Consider the following 18,057-nt stretch of genomic DNA (forward strand, 5'->3'; position numbering starts at 1 on the left):
GGAATTAATACACTCCCAGGCCCAGCTAATCAGCTACTCAAATAACTTTTCCGAATGCATCCAGTGAGCATATGCATATCCAAGTTCTGAATGCACTTGACAGTTCAAAACAATTATGGCGTGATCCTCAAGTCAAAAAGAGAACAAAAAATGTAAACAAAATTACTCGTGCATCACAAGCCAAGCCTCCGTCCAAACTTCTAACTCATGTGGGGAATCATCCTAGCGAAATCAAGTCAAAGGAGACGACTAACTCAGTGACTGCGTGGCTCATCGGGTTCAGAAGCTTCTGCGGGGCTTTGCTTTCGCGCTTGCAGTAGGCGGCGCAGCCTTGTTGGGGTTGTCCATCACCCCCAGTTCCATGGAGGCCTTGCTCTTGCGCTTGCCGTGCGGCCCGTCGTCGGCTCTGGACGGGTCAGGTGCCGCTGGCGCCTTGTGCTTGAACCGGACCAGCAGGATGGTCATGTTGTCGACCGACGGTTGCGGTGGCTCTACGCACATGTCAAGGATGGCCTCGCAGTTCTTCCCAAGGTCCATCCCCTGTGTGTGCATGTGTGTGTTGGTCACAGCAATACATATGTCAAGTTAAAGGGGAATTTGATGAGCTAAACAGGCAGACATGCTGGTGAAACAAGAAGAAATGCTCACAGATTTCATGTTGTTTCGTATAATTTCAACCAGGCCCTGGTTTAGCACGACGTCCCTGCAAAAAACGAGAGGTGTGTGAATTTAGAGCAAAAAGCTGGTTTCAATATGATATTTTCACCGGTTTCCACCGAATGTTTGTTTCCATATGATATTTTCGCAATTTAGATAGAGCAAAGAGCTGGGAGATAGATAAGTTATGTCAGTGAGTATGTCCGGGAAGGCAGAGCACAAATTCCTAGCTACACTTCACCATGTTTCCTTCACTGCCAACAACATGCAGGCCAAAAATTCTAAGATCCAGGTTCTTCAAAGTAGGTTCTTTATTATAAAGATAAGGCAGGCATATTTCAATATCTTTTTCCAACCAACTGACCAGGTTAAGTTCATATTCATGCATTCAGGTTAACATTTTTCTGGAAAAATTATGAAGTACTCCATACTAGCACAACAAGGGATCAGCAAAGATTCCGGTATTCTGTACCTTCAGCAAATCATACAACAATGATATGTACACGGTGATGATGCAGCTTAGCCCAAAGCAAAGCAAATTTAACTGAACCCAAATCTACAAAATTCTTCCTTGGTAAAGACTACTAACTATATCTCGAGAGAAACGCGACTGTTGAAACTAACTGTCATTTCGAGTCCGTGTACCATGTATGAAACTAATCATAGTCATCACAGCAAACAATAATTGATCAAAGCTTCAACAGTAATATATATTTAGTTGAGGACTTACCAGACTCCATCACATGCCATAACAAGGAACTCAGTTTCATCAGTTATGTTCTCCTAACAGCAAAAGGGTCATTTTCCATTAGACCGTATCCAGCAGGACAAACATACAGATTTTTATGACAATTCAGTAACTCACTACGCGAATCTCAGGAGAACAAGTCAGTGCTTGTAGTGCAGGGGTCAGCCGGCTATTGCTTTTGTACCTCATATCACCTGAAATGCAAGCAAAATGCCAATTACAATGTGATAAACTCAAAAAACGAACATACAAGATAAAACTGTACCGATCGATCTGGAGACCGCGATTCCACCATCGATGCGACCTGCTCCTCCAGTAACTACAACAGAGCGTCCTGCGTTCTCTATTCTCCGTCTTTCAGCCGGCACACTCGGTTTGTGATCGGTGGTCAAAACAGTTGCCTTAGAACACAACAAAGATAAAACCAGGCACTATTAGGGGTCACAGTTATAACAAAATACTGCACGGATCGGGTACCAGCCAGACACCGAGAAGAGAAGTACCTGACCGTTCCTTGAGATTACGCAGCGACAATCACCAGCATTCCCAACAATGATCTGGTTGCCTCTGATGAGAGCCACACAGGCGGTACTTCCTACGTCTGCTGGCCCGGGGCGTCTCTGCAGACAAATAACTCAAGCTGAAGTAAACAATAGGTGTTTTCATAACATGAGATTTCTACATACAAATAACTGGAGGGGATGTGTAAAAAATAAAAAATGAGATATGACCTTCACATTTACACAAGCACAACCGAGCAACATATCCTTGACAGTCGAATTCGTATTGGCATTATTAGCAGGGCTATACTCAAATAATTCCCTCCGTCCCTCCTCTGTCATCATCATCTGATCCATTCTGCAACAGTCGAGTAGCAACAGCGATTACAAATGTGACACAAAACTATATACTCCTGGTAGTATCGGCAGAAAACTCCGGGAGAAACTGCGTAGCCTCAAAGAACTCATAGGATGCATGAATTGCTTAGCTACTAAATAACCTGAAGAACGCGCTCTCCACCGCAATACGCAGACTGTCATTGAAGTGTGGATGCTTCTGGACCTCAAGATGGAAGTGTTTCGCACAGAACATTGATACAGCAGGTCCTGTATCAAGAAACATTTCAGATGGTAGTAAATGGCACGCACTTCTTGCAAAAAGGGCAGGATGTGAAAGGATTTATGTGAATTCCAGGAGCTAAATCTGTATCATGCATATATCTGAATTCTGCTTTTCGCAGGAGGATGGGACTGAATAGTGAATGCCAACCTCCATGGCCATCATAAACACCAAAGAACGATGTGGCGGTGGAAATATCAAGATCTCCAACAGCTGCATGCTGGGGAAAAAGAAGACCAGGAAGTTAGGCCTTGGCATTTCACCAAAGATAAACCATGTATCAGGATGGTTTTTACTCACGGCATCTTCCATGTTGGCACGGTAACCTTGCATGGACGACACCGCGTACTCGAGCCTGTCATTCTCCCCCCTCTCGGTGGTCTTGGACAGCACCGGCTCCCTGCTGATTGTGCTCATGCCGGAGTTTGCCTGCCTGAAAGATCACAGCAGCATGGATGAAAAATCTTGCAGGAGTAAGAAAGAACTCGAGAGCAAACCGATGGTGAGTGAGATGCATGCAGATGCAGATGGCATAAATACCAGAAGAGAAAGCAATGAATAAAAATCCAGACGAGACATCACCATGCGTTCTTCATGGCTTGGTGGTGGCCGCCTCGTCCTTCTTCCTTCTCCGTCTGCGACGCATGCACGATGGAGCAGCAGCCGGAGCCAGAGAGGGTCCGGGAGGCCAGGTCGGTTGCGCCTGTACCTGGCACCAAATGCATCCGTCACGTCTGCAACGGCGGCAGGAGGGGACTTGGGAAAACATTTCAGGCAATGCTCAAATTGGGACCGGGCGGAGGCAGGATTCGGACACGGGAGGGGCCAACAAAGAGACGGCGACGGGCGATCACGGATGAAATGGGATGTATCAAGTGCCAATGTTTGGCAATGGCATTGCAGGTCGTCAGAATGTAAGATCTCTAACCTTTTCCCCGTGTGCGAGTAACTAGGGCACTGGCATTGCCGCATTGCGCAAATGGCGGCGCGCATTCATACCTTGGCGGATGATCCGGCGGTGCGGTCGAGCGGCGGCCGGCGGGAGGCAAGGCGGCGATCAGAGGCGGCCGGCGATCAGAGGAGCCGGCCGGGTGCCCTGGTGGAGACGAGTGGCGGAGGAGCAGACACAAAACGATCTACGACCCCGGATTGCGTGGCACTTGCGATCGACTCTTTTGTTGGACCCACATGGGCCTCTCTCTACCTGTACCCCCCACGAGGGAGGGCTTCACTGCTCTGGCGTGTACGCCTGAAACGGATTTATTGCAGGCTGAATTGGGCAACTCGCCGTCTCACTTACATCTCCACCAGATACCGCTCTTCTTTCTTCGTGCATCGTTTTTCTTTCTTCCCCACGAAGAAAGAAAAAGGTGATCTCGTCCAGGGGCGTTTTCTTCCACTGCCGTCCCTCGGCGGCTCCCCACCGCCGAGGTCGTCTGTGTGTGTTTTTTTTTGAAGGGGGGGGGGCGTGCGAGGCGGGGGGTAGCTTTTGATTTTAGTCTCTAGTAGTTTAGGATTTTGGGATGTTTATCGCTTTGGCCTCGGCGGCGGCAATGGCAGCGCTGAATAAAGAAGGTTTAGACCCTTCCCCGACAAGGCATTAGGAATGGGCGATACCCGCGCATGCAGTTAGGCGATCGCCTCGCCGCCGCCACCGCCGGCCGCCGCGCCCGCTGTGTGTGGCCTTCCTTCCGCGTCCAAGCCCAGGCTGGTCGTCGGAACAGCAGCGGCCATGTCCGCAGACCGATCGCTTGGCCCCCAGGTGCCCAGCGTCCCAGCCGCCTCCGAGTCAAGATCGGGTTGCCCTAACCCCCGTCGCAAGGAAACTCACCTAAACGACTCCATAAAATCGTCTAGGGTTTCGGTGGGTCTACCAAAACGACAACGCAAGCCGCCAGATCGGAGTCCTGAGATCTCCACTCCGCCGTCGCCCGCTAATATGTCGCCGCCGTCGCACGAGTCAGGAAAGAAGCCGCTGGCGGCCATGGCGAACTCGGAGGAAGGTGGGGGCGCATACGGGGCTCCCTCTGTGGATGCTGCTCGCCCGAAGCCTACCTCCGAGGGATCCGAGGCTGCTGCGCGGATCAACCCACGGCTGCAGACGCTGACTATATGGAACCAGTTGGAGACAGCGGGGTCGGCGGGCACGGCGAGGTCGGCGCCGGCGGCTCGCGAGCGCAACAGCCGGGATGAGGAAGGCCCAGAGGCTTTCAGAGAAGGAGAGGATCCCGAGGAGGATGCCGAGCTTGTGGAGGTCGACTTGGAGGGAGATGGTGTGCTACAGGCTCAGGAGCACCCATGGACTGTGATAATGCTTGTGTACTCCTTGGATCGGCCATCCCCTAGTACTCTGTTTGAGAATATTGCAGATGGTTGGAGGTTGAGGGAGAACTTTGATTATGCTTACCAAGGTGACAACAAATATCTCGTGCACTTCGGCTGCGAGGCCATGTCTCGTGTCCTAGGGGGAGGGCCATGGCAGTATGAGCACGATCCGCTGCTGATTGAGGCGTATGATGGTATGAGGCAAGTGTCAGACTACAAGTTGGACAAGATGAGAATCTGGGTGCGCATCCTCGATGTGCCCATGAACTAGAGGACGGAGACTGTGGTAAAAGCACTCTGCGCCAACTTAGGAACAATTTTGCAAATGGAGCTCGACGAGAAGACAGGCAACTACGTGCGTGTCCGGGTGGCCGTTCCGGTGTACCGGGCGCTTGAGACATCTGTGGCCATGACTGCCAAGCTGCAGGAGAAGAAAACAAGGGTTGAGTTCCAAATTCAGTATGAAAAACTGCCAGACTTCTGCTACACATACGGCTACCTCGGACATAAGGAGAAATCGTGTGGCCGGAAGGTGAAAGGAAGGCCTCCATCTGGCAAGTATAGCGACAAACTCAAATGTTCTCCACCACGCCGCTTTGGGAGGCAGTCCGGAACAGTGAAAGCGAAGGTCAACCCGATGGCTTACCGCGGCCTTGATTTCTCTTCAGAGAGCACCGGGTCATCGGCCCGAGGCCGAGGTGGACGAGGCGCGCGGCGCCCGGAAGGCAGCGCGGCGAGGCGTCAGCAACATGCAGCAGATCACAGCTCCGGAAACCCTGCCGTTGATGCAATGCTAGCCGAAAAGATGCAAGCCATGTCAGGAGGCAGCAAGGGTGCAATGGAAGATCGCCATGCACATGCAGATGCTCACGTGCATGTTCAGGTACAGGAGCACACCTCCAAAGGCACACAACACTCGGACTACTCCCAGCCGAGGAGCTCGGATATGATCCCGGCGCTGCGTAATCTTTCTCAGGAAGTGAATATGGACGACGTAGACCTCTCTGATGGCGTCTCCGCTTTGGGCAAGCGTGCCGCTGCTGGTGATCAAGTCGCTGCTGCTGGCGGGGAGGAGGCTAGCAAGGCTTTGGTGATTTATGCTAATACGTCCAGTACGGACGAGCTTGTGGTTCCAGGTACACCAAAAAAGCGCAGGACACTGGAGTCTCTAGACGGGCAGCAGTCTCCGCGTGGCGATGGGATGATGGAACAGGACATGGTGGACGGAACTAGTACCATGGAGGCAGTCGGCCCAGGGGCCGCCGACGAACTGACGGGGCCGGCGGAGCCCCGTCAGGAGCAATGAATATCCTAAGCTGGAACTGTCGAGGGGGTGGGAACTCTCGGACAGTTCGTGATCTTGTGAGTCTAATGCAGGCTCAGTCCCCTAATACTGTTTTTCTTTGTGAGACTAGGCAGTCTAAGAATAAAATGAAGAGGTACCGTGCTCGGTTAGGTTTAAGAGGTTTTGATGCTTTCGATTGGGTCTTGCTTTGTATTGGCATGAGTCAGTGAGTCTTGATGTAAAAGAAATAAATGAACGATATATTGATGTGTATGTAACTGGTGCGGAGGGTGAGCCACCCTGGCGGCTCACCTGCGTCTATGGTGAGCCCCGAACGGAGGACTGTCATCGCATGTGGTCCCTCCTCCGTAATCTCCACCAGCAGACCAGCATGCCTTGGGTCGTGGTGGGTGATTTCAACGAGGAGATGTGGAGTTTTGAGCACTTCTTCGACACACCGCGCTCGGCAGGTCAGATGCTTGATTTCCGTGATGTTCTTGAGGTTTGTGGTCTGGGCGACCTCAGTTTTGCAGGTCTCCCACACACCTTTGATAACCGGCGAGGTGGACGGGCAAACGTCAAGATTCGCCTTGACCGTGCTGTGGCTAACAATGCTTGGAGGGATATTTTCGCCCATGCAAGGGTGGAGCATTTGGTGGCGCCAAGCTCCGATCACTTGGCCATCCTCCTCAAGTGCGCGCTAGAGGAGCCGCGCCAACGGGAAGGCAGAAGGTGCAGACAGCACGAAGTTATGTGGGAACGAGACCCCTCCCTCCCTGAGGTAATTATGAACACTTGGACTGAGTTGGGCTCTATGTAAATCTTGGTGATGTTGCTTCTGGACTAGGGAATATGATGAAAAAACTGCAAGAGTGGAGTCGGAAAAAGTTTGGAAATGTCATCCGTGAAATTAACAAGTCCCGCTCTCGTCTCGAGGAGCTTATGTCTATGAATGCAGATAGAAAGGACATACAGGAGGCGACTGACAGGATGAACGAGCTGCTCTATAGGGAGAAGATGTTGTGGATGCAGAGATCCCGCATTGCATGGCTGCGGGAAGGGGACCGCAACACCCAGTTCTTTCATTGAAAAGCAGTTTGGTGCGCACGCAAAAACCGTATTAAAACTCTCATTGATGATGATGGAGTCAGACATCAGGACCATGCATCTATGGCGGCCATGGCCACTTCTTATTTTGCCAAACTATTTGCTGCTGACCCCTCTCTTTGTGCGGATCCAGTAATTGATCTAATTAAACCACGTGTGTCTGACCGCATGAATGATGGACTGTGTGCAGAGTTTTCAGACAAGGAAATTGCCGATGCTCTGTTTCAGATTGGACCGCTAAAGGCGCCGGGTCTGGATGGCTTCCCCGCGCGCTTCTTCCAGCGTAATTGGGACGTGATGAGAGAACAAGTAATTGCAGGGGTCAAGGAATTTTTCCGGACAGGTATTATGCCTGAGGGGGTGAACAACACGTCCATTGTTCTCATCCCGAAGGTGGATAACCCAGAGAGGCTCACGAAGTTCCGCCCAATCAGGTTATGTAACGTCATCTACAAGGTGGTGGCAAAATGTCTAGTAAACCGGTTGAGGCCTATTCTGGATGATATTATCTCCCCTGAGCAAAGCGCCTTTGTCCCTGGACGTATGATCACTGATAATGCTTTGATTCCGTTTGAGTGCTTTCATTTTATTCAGCAGGAGAAAGACCCAAATAAAAGTTTCTGCGCGTATAAACTGGACCTCTCCAAAGCATACGATAGAGTGGACTGGATATTCTTGGAGCGAATGTTGAAAAAGATGGGTTTCGCTCGCCGGTGGGAGGACTGGATTATGGCTTGCGTCACCTCGGTGAGATATACAGTTAAATTCAGTGGAACCCTTCTGGAATCGTTCGCACCATCGCGTGGGCTACGGCAAGGTGATCCTTTGTCCCCGTTTTTATTCCTATTTGTGGCTGACGGTCTATCTGCTCTCTTGAAAGAAGGAGAAGAAAAAGGTGACTTTACCCCGCTAAAAGTGTGCCGCAGAGCCCCAGGGGTGTCTCATCTTCTGTTTGCAGATGATACATTACTGTTTTTTAAAGCAGAGGAGGAAGAAGCCCAAAAGGTCCAGGAAGTGCTAAACACGTATGCTAATGCCACCGAACAATTTATTAATCCGGCCAAATGTAGTGCTCTCTTTGGTTCAGCTTGTGCTATGGACAAACAGGAGGCTGTGAGAACTACATTAAACATAGGTACTGTCACTTTTGAGGAGAAATATCTAGGGCTCCCAATGCCCGAAGGACACATGTCACGAGGTAAATTTCAGAATCTGCAATCTCGGTTATTGAAGAGGATTATTGCTTGGGGTGACACCCTCTCTCTCGCCGGTAAGGAAGCCATGATTAAGGCAGTTGCCCGAGCTATTCCCACTTATATTATGGGTATTTTTAAGCTTCCTATGTCAGTCTGTGATGACCTGAATAGAATGGTTCGCAACTTCTGGTGGGGCGTCTCTGAGGGCAAGAGGAAGACGCACTGGCTTGCTTGGCCAAAGATCCAGGCGCAGAAAAGCAAGGGTGGTCTGGGGTTCAGAGATTTCCGCCTTTTAACCAGGCTCTCCTAGCGAGGCAGGCCTGGCGTTTGCTTACTAAACCCACCAGTTTGTGTGCGCAGGTGCTAAAGGCCCGATACTACCATGATGGACGCCTTGAGGACATGGTCTTCTCAGGGAACTCCACCCCGACCTGGCAGGCTATCCAACATGGCCTCGAGCTCCTGAAAAAGGGCATCATATGGCGTGTTGGGAACGGTCAGGACATTCGCATATGGCGGGACCAATGGTTGCCACGGGAGCCCTCTCGTTAGCCCATCACTCAGCAGGGCACTTGCCGCCTGCGGAGGGTGGCCGAGCTCCTCGACGGCGAGGGCTCTTGGCGCACCGGCCTACTACAACGCTACTTCTTGCCGGCGGATGTCGCCGTCATCACTAGCATCCGGACCTTGCCACGCGTCACCAACGATATCATCGCCTGGGCGCCGGAGAAGAACGGTATCTTCACCGTCCGATCCGCGTACCGCGTGGCAATGGAAGAGCACGAGCGTCCATTGGCCACCGCCATGAGCAGGGCACCGGATGGTCGTCGCGCCATCTGGAAGATCATATGGGGGTGCCCTGCTCCCCCTAAGGTACGCTTGTTTGCGTGGAGGGTTGTCACAAATTCACTTGCTACTTGGGCCAACAAGGCTTCATGGCACCTCGAGGATACTGACGTCTGCCCCCTATGTGGTGTTGAACGCGAGGACGGATTCCACGCGCTTTGCAGGTGCCCACTGGCAAGGGAGCTATGGAGACTCATGGCGATGGACTGGAACATACCCAAGGTGGAGACCATCCGGGACACGGGGCCAGAGTGGCTATTCGCCTTGTTGGAACCCCTGGATGAGACAGCGAGGCTGGTGGTCCTCATGATCATGTGGAGAGTATGGCATGTTCGCAATGAGATTACCCATGACAAACCGCCACCTCCTGCCGAGGCCTCTCGTCGATTCTTACATGGCTATATTATTTCACTATTATGCATCCAACAACATCCGCAGGCCAATATGGAGAAGGGGAAGATGGTGGTTTGTGATGGCCCGCCGGGTGTGCAGCCCTGCAGGATAGCGACGACGCGGCCGAGTTGGGCCCCCCTAGTGCGGGCTGGGCCAAACTTAACACAGATGGCGGCTTTGTTGCAGCCACAGGAGCAGCAGGAGGAGGCATGATCCTTCGAGATGATGGAGGGGATATCATCTATAGCGCGTGCAGAGAAATTCGCACGTGTGAGAGTGCGCTGGAGGCGGAGCTCTCGGCGTGTAGAGAAGGCCTAGACCTTGCCTTACACAGGACGACGATGCCTATCATTGTTGAGATGGATAGTGCGGAGGCTGTGGCGATGCTCAAAGCACCCACAACAGATAGATCGCAGCACCGGTCTCTCGTTGAAGAGATTAGCAGTCTAGCAGCCCTTGAGGATAGAGAGGTTGTATTTGCGCAGTGTAGCCGTTGGCAGAACAACGCTAGTCATGTGTTGGCTGCATATGGGCGTAGTACCCCCCCGCATGGCAGTCTGGTTCGCAGGAGGGCCGGACTTTCTTGTAAACTTGGTTAAGGCTGAGAGGCCTCCTTGAGTAATGAAAATCCCCCCCCCCCCCCCCAAAAAAGGCATTAGGAATGGATTTGGAAACCAGTCTATTCAAGTAAGAATAGCGTGGATGACAACATCATCTTGGTGGACTTGTGTTCTCTTCCTTGGGAGGTAGTCTAGAAGCGGATGCGGATTGTGGTATGTATCAGCGGCATCTGAAAGATGGTCGATCGTGTATTGGGTTCGTGGTTAGTGGCTAGCAAACATGATTTCCTCCTCCGACGTCTTAGTTGTACGGGATGCCAGATCTAGATCGATGGCATGTCTGGAGTGTTGCCTTGGTCTGATATGTTCAACCGCAATGGCTTCACCTTTGATGAGCCACCTTAGAGGTCCACAAAGCTGCATATCAGTGATGGAACCGCGTCAAGCTCGGATGAGGAGGTGATTCGTTATTTTTCTTCTCTTGGTGGTTGTTGTGATGGTGCCGGAGACAGGTGACACACGTCGGTGTCAAGCTCAAGAGATTCATCTGTCTTGATTGTAATTGTAAAGACTAGCGTTTCGCTGTCTTTTCAGTTTTATCAAAACGGTGTCTATGTGACTTGTACAATGATCTTTATAATTTAAATGCGACCCGTATTATCAGAAAAAGAAAGAACACATCCACTCTTCAAGGGAGGGATACTCTAGCTCATCGACTCATCCGCACAATAGATAATGGAGAGACTACTGAAAGGCTTCCCGGGGATTATAACATGTGCCCCCTACTTGTCTCTGTGATAATCCTCCATTATTTGTAAGTGAACTCGTTTGCAAAAAATCAGCAAATTGGGATTTTTATCACCTTGGCCTCGGCGGCGGCAATGGCAGCGCTGAATAAAGAAGCTTTAGACCCTTCCCCGACAAGGTATTGGGAATGGATTTGGAATTCAGTCTATTCAAGTAAGAATGGCGTGGATGACAACATCATCTTGGTGGACTTGTGTTATCTTCCTTGGGAGGTAGTCTGGAAACAGATGCGGATTGTGGTATGTATCAACGGCATCTGAAAGATGGTGGATCGTGTATTGTGTTCGTGGTTCGTGTCTAGCAAACATGATTTCGTCCTCCAACGTTTTAGTTGTACGGGATGCCAGATCTAGATCGATGACATGTCTGGGGTGTTGCCTTGGTCTGATATGTTCAACCGCAATGGCTTCATCTTTGGTGAGCCACCTTAGAGGTCCGCAAAGCTGCATATCAGCGATGGAACCGCATCAAGCTCGGGTGAGGAGGTGATTCGTCATTTTTCTTCTCTTGGTGGTTGTTGTGATGGTGCCGGAGACATGTGACACACGTCGGTGTCAAGCTCAAGGGATTCATCTGTCTTGATTGTAATTGTAAAGACTAGCGTTTTGCTGTATTTTCAGTTTTATCAAAACGGTGTCTATGTAACTTGTACAATGATCTTTATAATTTAAATGCGACCGTATTATCATAAAAAGAAAGAATAGAAACATCTATTCTTCAAGGGAGGGATACTCTAGCTCATCGACTCATCCCCACAATAGATAATGGACAGACTACTGAAAGGTTTCCCGGGGATTACAACATGTGCCCCCTACTTGTCTATGTGATAATCCTCCATTATTTGTAAGTGAACTCGTTTGTAAAAAATCAGCAAATTGGAATTGAGAAAAGGTGCAACAAAGTTTTATTGGTATTGATGCTAAGTTAATCCTTTTAATCCCATATAATGTACCAGATGCGTGACTTTTGGTCTTGGAATTACCATAAAAGCATCTTTAGCGGACCCTGTATAACGCTGACCCATAAAATGCGTTCACAGTTTGTGAAAAAACGGTTTTGCGGGCCGGCACGGGCGGCGGTCGAGCAGACCCCATAAAAGAGATATGCAGAGTAGACCCGTAAAAAATATTCGGCATTTCTTTTTTACGGGTCCGCATTGCGAGGTCTGCTCGGCCGCCGCCCGCACCGGCCCGTAAATCAATAATTTGCATTTCAATTTCGGGCATGAAAACACATTTCTTTGCTTTTTTATTTTCTTTAAGGGCATTGGATACATAATAATTCACCAAATCTTTCCTAGAATAGTAAGATCAAAGAAAACAAGAACCACAATTAGGCATTTTAGAAGATATCCAACTTATATAACGGCTCTCACTAGTTGGACCAACATCTTCTCCATGCCTTCATTGTTGATCTGCGGATTCTTGATCTTGCATTCTTCATGCTTCTTCTTTGATTCTAAAAAAGTAGACGTTGCTCCCCCTCTAGTTTCTTCTCTAATTGCACATGCAGCCACATCATTAGCTTCCACTCTACCAACGAGTGCACGAACAACTATTAAGTTTCTTTCTATCAATAAATCGATGTATTCTTCTTCCCAATACCAAAATGAGCACCCACCTTCCTACACACATGACCATCTCAATAGGCTACCGAAACTGAACTGAATAGGTTGACAAAGCCGAATGAAAACAAGAACATACCCCGTCGTTTTCGCATTTGAAGAATACCCCATCCGGGGTGTTGCAGCGTGCTAGATGTTAGCCGCTGTGTGCAGTTGTCGCAATGTATGAGCGGCTTCGGTGAGCCGCCGCGCGAGCGCCAAGCCCGGACGACGACCGGCTGAGTCCTTGCCGGCAAACCGACGACGACGGCTAGAGGACGAACCAGTACCTGCATGCGGCGATGGGGCTTTGCCGGGTGCTCCCCAACCAATCCATGGATTAGCACAGCTGCCAGTGTTCGGAAATGCCAAATCCGGCGGCCGCGACAAACAACCACTAATCTGCAACTTTCTGGCCAGCTAAGGCAGGAGAAAGTGGCGGAGGACAATCTCGGGCGTGTGGCAGCCCGCCGGCGTGATCCCGATGGCTGATATGGCCGGAATCATAGGCGGCGGCCTGACGACGGTGGGTGGGGAAAAGCGCAGGCTAAAATGTCCCCCCGCCAACCGCTCCCGCTATATAGAGGGCATCGCTGCAGGTTGGGGTGAGAATTTTGCCGCGCCCCGCAAAAATATTTATGGGCCCGACGCGTTTGCGGGGTCTGATCGAGCAGCTTTTTTCGCGTGGACTCATATTTTGGCGGTTATTTTGCGGGTCGTGGTATTATATGGGGTCTGCTAGAGATGCCCTAAGAAGGGAGTTTTATGTGTCCATCCGGCTTGTCCCATGCTTGTTGCTACCAAACACCGACGGGAGGCTTCACTTGAGGGATACATTGATTCCTCCAACTAAAATATGTTGAATATATATGTCTTGCATGTATTTATGTATATCCTGGCTCACCTCCTAATTGTGTATAGTTGAGGTTGATGCCTGCTTGTACTCTATATATACATGCATCTGCACCCAATCAATACAACGATAATTGTATTGGCAAAACATCTCTCTACATGGTATCATCCTGAAGGTCTGACCTAGGGCCGCCGCCGCGCCTCCTCGCGTGCACCGCCGCTGCCTACCACCGCCACTGCACGCCGTCGCCGCCGTGTTTCCCTCCGCAGTCGCCGCCGCCACCCCATGCCACCGCCCCGACCCGCCGCCGCCGCCGCGCACCTCCTGCCGCGCCACCGCCGCCCCGCCGCGCCGCCTCTTCTTCCCGCCGCCGATGCCCTCTCCTCTCACCATAGTCGCCGCTGCTCCTACTCCGCCACCGAACCGTAACCCTACCCGCCACCCTACCCTGCTGCGCCATGGCCTCCCGAGTTTCGCCTCCACCAGCTCCTCGAACCCCTTCGTCGGCCCCGAGCCCTCCGCCGCCGCCATCCGTGATCTTAACATCGAGGCCTGTGTCCCCGTTCACCTTGACAGCTCCAGCACCTCGTACTATGCATGGAAGACCTACTTCAACCTCATCTTCCGCGAGTACTATCTTACCAAGCACATCGATGGCTTCGTGGACGGCGACTACATGAAGGGCGACCCGGAGTGGTCCTCCATCAAGGCCACGCTCATCCGATGGTTTTATCAAACCGTCTCGAAGGACATCTTCCACACGGTTGTCGTTGAGGACGACGATGCTTGCGCCGTGTGGAACAAGATCAACACGCTTTTCATCGACAACAAACTTCAACGCCTTGTTTTCTTGCAGCAGGAGTTCTTTGGTTGTCATCAGGACAACTCCACCATCGATGAGTACTGCATGCGGCTTAAGATGCTCGCCGACGAGCTTCGTGACATCGGGGCCAAAGTCTCTGACGATCTCATGTTGAGCACCATCACCGCCGGCCTCAACGAGGATTTCGGGAATGCGACGTCTAACCTCACTTTGCTGCCGCAGCCCACTTTTCAGCACGTCACCGCGTACCTCAAGCTTGAGGAGCGCCAAATGACAAAGCTGAAGCAGCGGGTCCAGCACACCGCCCTCGCCATCGGCACAACCCACGGCCGCACCGCTCCACCGGCCACGCCACCTCAGCCGCGCCCTCCCGCGCCCGCTGGGTACTTCCCGTTGCCGCCCGCGCCCCCCTCGCGTCCCCAGCAGCCGCAAGGTGGTAGGGGCCGGCGCAACCGGCGGGGCGGCCGCTGTCAGCAGCAGTAGCAACCACAGGCCCAGGGCGCCGGGGGGGGGCACTACCAGCAGCCCCCTCCACCGTGGGCAACCGGGCAGAACCCATGGACGGGCGTCGTGCATGCCTATCATATGCCCGTCCCACGGGTTCCTGCCCAGAGTCTTCTCGGCCCTCGCCCCGTGGGCCACCAGGCGTTCCTTGGCGCCCCTACCAGCCGCCGCCTATCGGTGGGTATGGCCCGCCCACCCAGGCGTCGCCCTACAGGGCCCCCCTGCCGCCACCGGTCCCTACACCATGGGATCCCACCCTCCTCGCCGCCCTGCACTCTGCGCCATCGCCGAGTAACTATGGCAGTGGAGGCGACTGGTACATGGACTCAGGTGCTACCGCGCACATGATAACTCATCCTGGTAACCTAACCTCCTTCACTCCCGTTAACACACCCACTCGTATCACCGTTGGCAACGGCTATTCTTTTACCTATCACTCATATCGGTAGCACTAGTTTTCCTTCTAGTTCCACACCTATCACTATGTCTAATGTTCTTATTTCACCTGACTTAGTCACTAGCTTAGTTTCCGTTCATCGTCTTACTCATGAGAACCCACTTACTGTTGAATTTGACGGTGTTGGTTTTTCTGTGAAAGACGCCCATTCCCGGATGGTACTTCACCGATGTGACAGCCCCAATGAGCTTTATCTCGTGCACGCCGGCGCTTCCACCTCCACACCCGCCGCCGGCGTCTACCTTTGGCATGCTCGCTTGGGCCACCCCAACCCCACCATTTTGTGTTAGATTCTTAGGAGTTTTTCTTTCTCATGTAATAAGCTCAAAGAGCATACTTGCGAGGCTTGTCGCTTGGGCAAGCATGTTCGTATTCCCTTTAGTGCGTCTACAAATGTTTCCACTTTTCCATTTCAATAACTTCATAGTGATGTTTGGACGTCTCCCGTTGCGAGGAACACAGGCTATCTATACTACTTGGTGATTTTAGATGATTATTCGCATTATGTGTGGACTTTTCCTCTTCATCGCAAATCTGATGCTTTAGCCAAACTCACCTCCTTTTATTCCTATGTCACCACCCAGTTCGGTCGCCCCATTCTTGCACTCCAAACTGAGAACGGAAAAGAGTTTGACAATGTCGCTCTCCGCACCCTTCTTGCCTCTCATGGCACCATCTTCCGTCTAACTTGCCCATACACCTCACAACAGAACGACCGAGCTGAGCATATTCTTCGCACTCTTAATGACTGCGTTCACACATTACTCTTTCACTCGAACGTGCCCGCTCGGTTTTAGCCTGATGCTCTCGCCACTGCCACCTGCTACCTCTTGATCACTTCATTGGTTTTCCCTTGAAGAGGAAAGGGTGATGCAGCAAAGTAGCGTAAGTATTTCCCTCAGTTTTTGAGAACCAAGGTATCAATCCAGTAGGAGGCTACGCACGAGTCCCTCGCACCTACACAAACAAACAAATCCTCGCAACCAACACGATAAGGGGTTGTCAATCCCTACACGGTCACTTACGAGAGTGAGATCTGATAGATATGATAGGATAATATTTTTGGTATTTTTATGATAAAGAGAAATTCAAGATGCAAGTAAAATAAATGGCAAAGAAAATAACTAAGTATTGGAAGATTAATATGATGGAAGATAGACCCGGGGGCCATAGGTTTCACTAGTGGCTTCTCTCAAGAGCATAAGTATTTACGGTGGGTGAAAAAAATTACTGTTGAGCAATTGACAGAATTGAGCATAGTTATGAGAATATCTAGGTATGATCATGTATATAGCCATCACGTTTGAGACAAGTAGACCGACTCCTACCTGCATCTACTACTATAACTCCACACATTGACCGCTATCCAACATGCATCTAGAGTATTAAGTTCAAGAGAACAGAGTAATGCTTTAAGCAAGATGACATGATGTAGAGGGATAAACTCATGCAATATGATATAAACCCCATCTTGTTATCCTCGATGGCAACAATACAATACGTGCCTTGCTGCCCCTACTGTCACTGGGAAAGGACACCGCAAGATTGAACCCAAAGCTAAGCACTTCTCCCATTGCAAGAAAGATCAATCTAGTAGGCCAAACCAAAATGATAATTCGAAGAGACTTGCAAAGATAAACAATCATACATAAAAGATTCTAGAGAAGATTCAAATATTGTTCATAGATAAACTTGATCATAAACCCACAATTCATCGGTCTCAACAAACACACCGCAAAAGAAGATTACATCGAATAGATCTCCACAAGAGAGGGGGAGAACTTTGTATTGAGATCCAAAAAGAGAGAAGAAGCCATCTAGCTAATAACTATGGACCCGTAGGTCTAAAGTAAACTACTCACACTTCATCAGAGGGGCTATGGTGTTGATGTAGAAGCCCTCCGTGATCGATGCCCCCTCCGGCGGAGCTCCGGAAAAGGCCCCAAGATGGGATGTCATGGATACATAAAGTTACGGCAGTGGGATTAGGGTTTTGGCTCCGTATCTGGTAGTTTGGGGGCACGTAGGTATATATAGGAGGAAGGAGTACGTCGGTGGAGCAACAGGGGACCCACGAGGGTGGAGAGCGCACCTGGGGAGGGGGGGGGTAGGCGCGCCCCCTACCTCGTGCCTTCCTCGTTGATTGGTTGACGTAGGGTCCAAGTCCTCTGGATCATGTTCGTTCCAAAAATCACGTTCCCGAAGGTTTCATTCCGTTTGGACTGCGTTTGATATTCTTTTTCTGCGAAACCCTAAAATAGGCAAAAAACATCAATTCTGGGCTGGGCCTCCGGTTAATAGGTTAGTCCCAAAAATAATATAAAAGTGTATAATAAAGCCCAATAATGTCCAAAACAGAATATAATATATCATGGAACAATCAAAAATTATAGATACGTTGGAGACGTATCAAGCATCCCCAAGCTTAATTCCTACTCGTCCTCGAGTAGGTAAATGATAAAAACAGAATTTTTGATGTGGAATGCTACTTGGCATAATTTCAATGTAATTTTTCTTAATTGTGGTATGAATATTCAGATCCGAAAGATTCAAGACAAAAGTTCAATATTGACATAGAAATAATAATACTTCAAGCATACTAACTAAGCAATTATGTCTCTTCAAAATAACATGGCCAAAGAAAGTTATCCCTACAAAATCATATAGTCTGGCTATGCTCTATCTTCACCACACAAAGTATTTAAATCATGCACAACCCCGATGACAAGCCAAGCAATTGTTTCATACTTTTGGTGTTCTCAACCTTTTTCAAT

At 50.3% G+C, this 18,057-nt stretch overlaps 1 protein-coding gene across 1 annotated transcript; it reads right to left on the reverse strand.

Annotated features, from left to right (window-relative positions):
* Window positions 1-279: 279 nt before the first annotated feature.
* LOC125533698 (probable protein phosphatase 2C 42) lies at window positions 280-12,442 on the reverse strand. The gene is given in 15 exon segments (XM_048697065.1): window positions 280-540; window positions 649-703; window positions 1,388-1,440; window positions 1,523-1,599; window positions 1,671-1,806; window positions 1,909-2,025; window positions 2,137-2,263; window positions 2,406-2,511; window positions 2,675-2,744; window positions 2,825-2,953; window positions 3,825-3,940; window positions 9,008-9,034; window positions 12,160-12,229; window positions 12,231-12,339; window positions 12,405-12,442. Coding segments are annotated over 15 exon segments (1,491 nt in total).
* Window positions 12,443-18,057: the final 5,615 nt, after the last annotated feature.

Source organism: Triticum urartu, chromosome 2 (genome assembly GCF_003073215.2).
Source record: "Triticum urartu cultivar G1812 chromosome 2, Tu2.1, whole genome shotgun sequence".
NCBI classification, from domain to species: domain Eukaryota; kingdom Viridiplantae; phylum Streptophyta; class Magnoliopsida; order Poales; family Poaceae; genus Triticum; species Triticum urartu.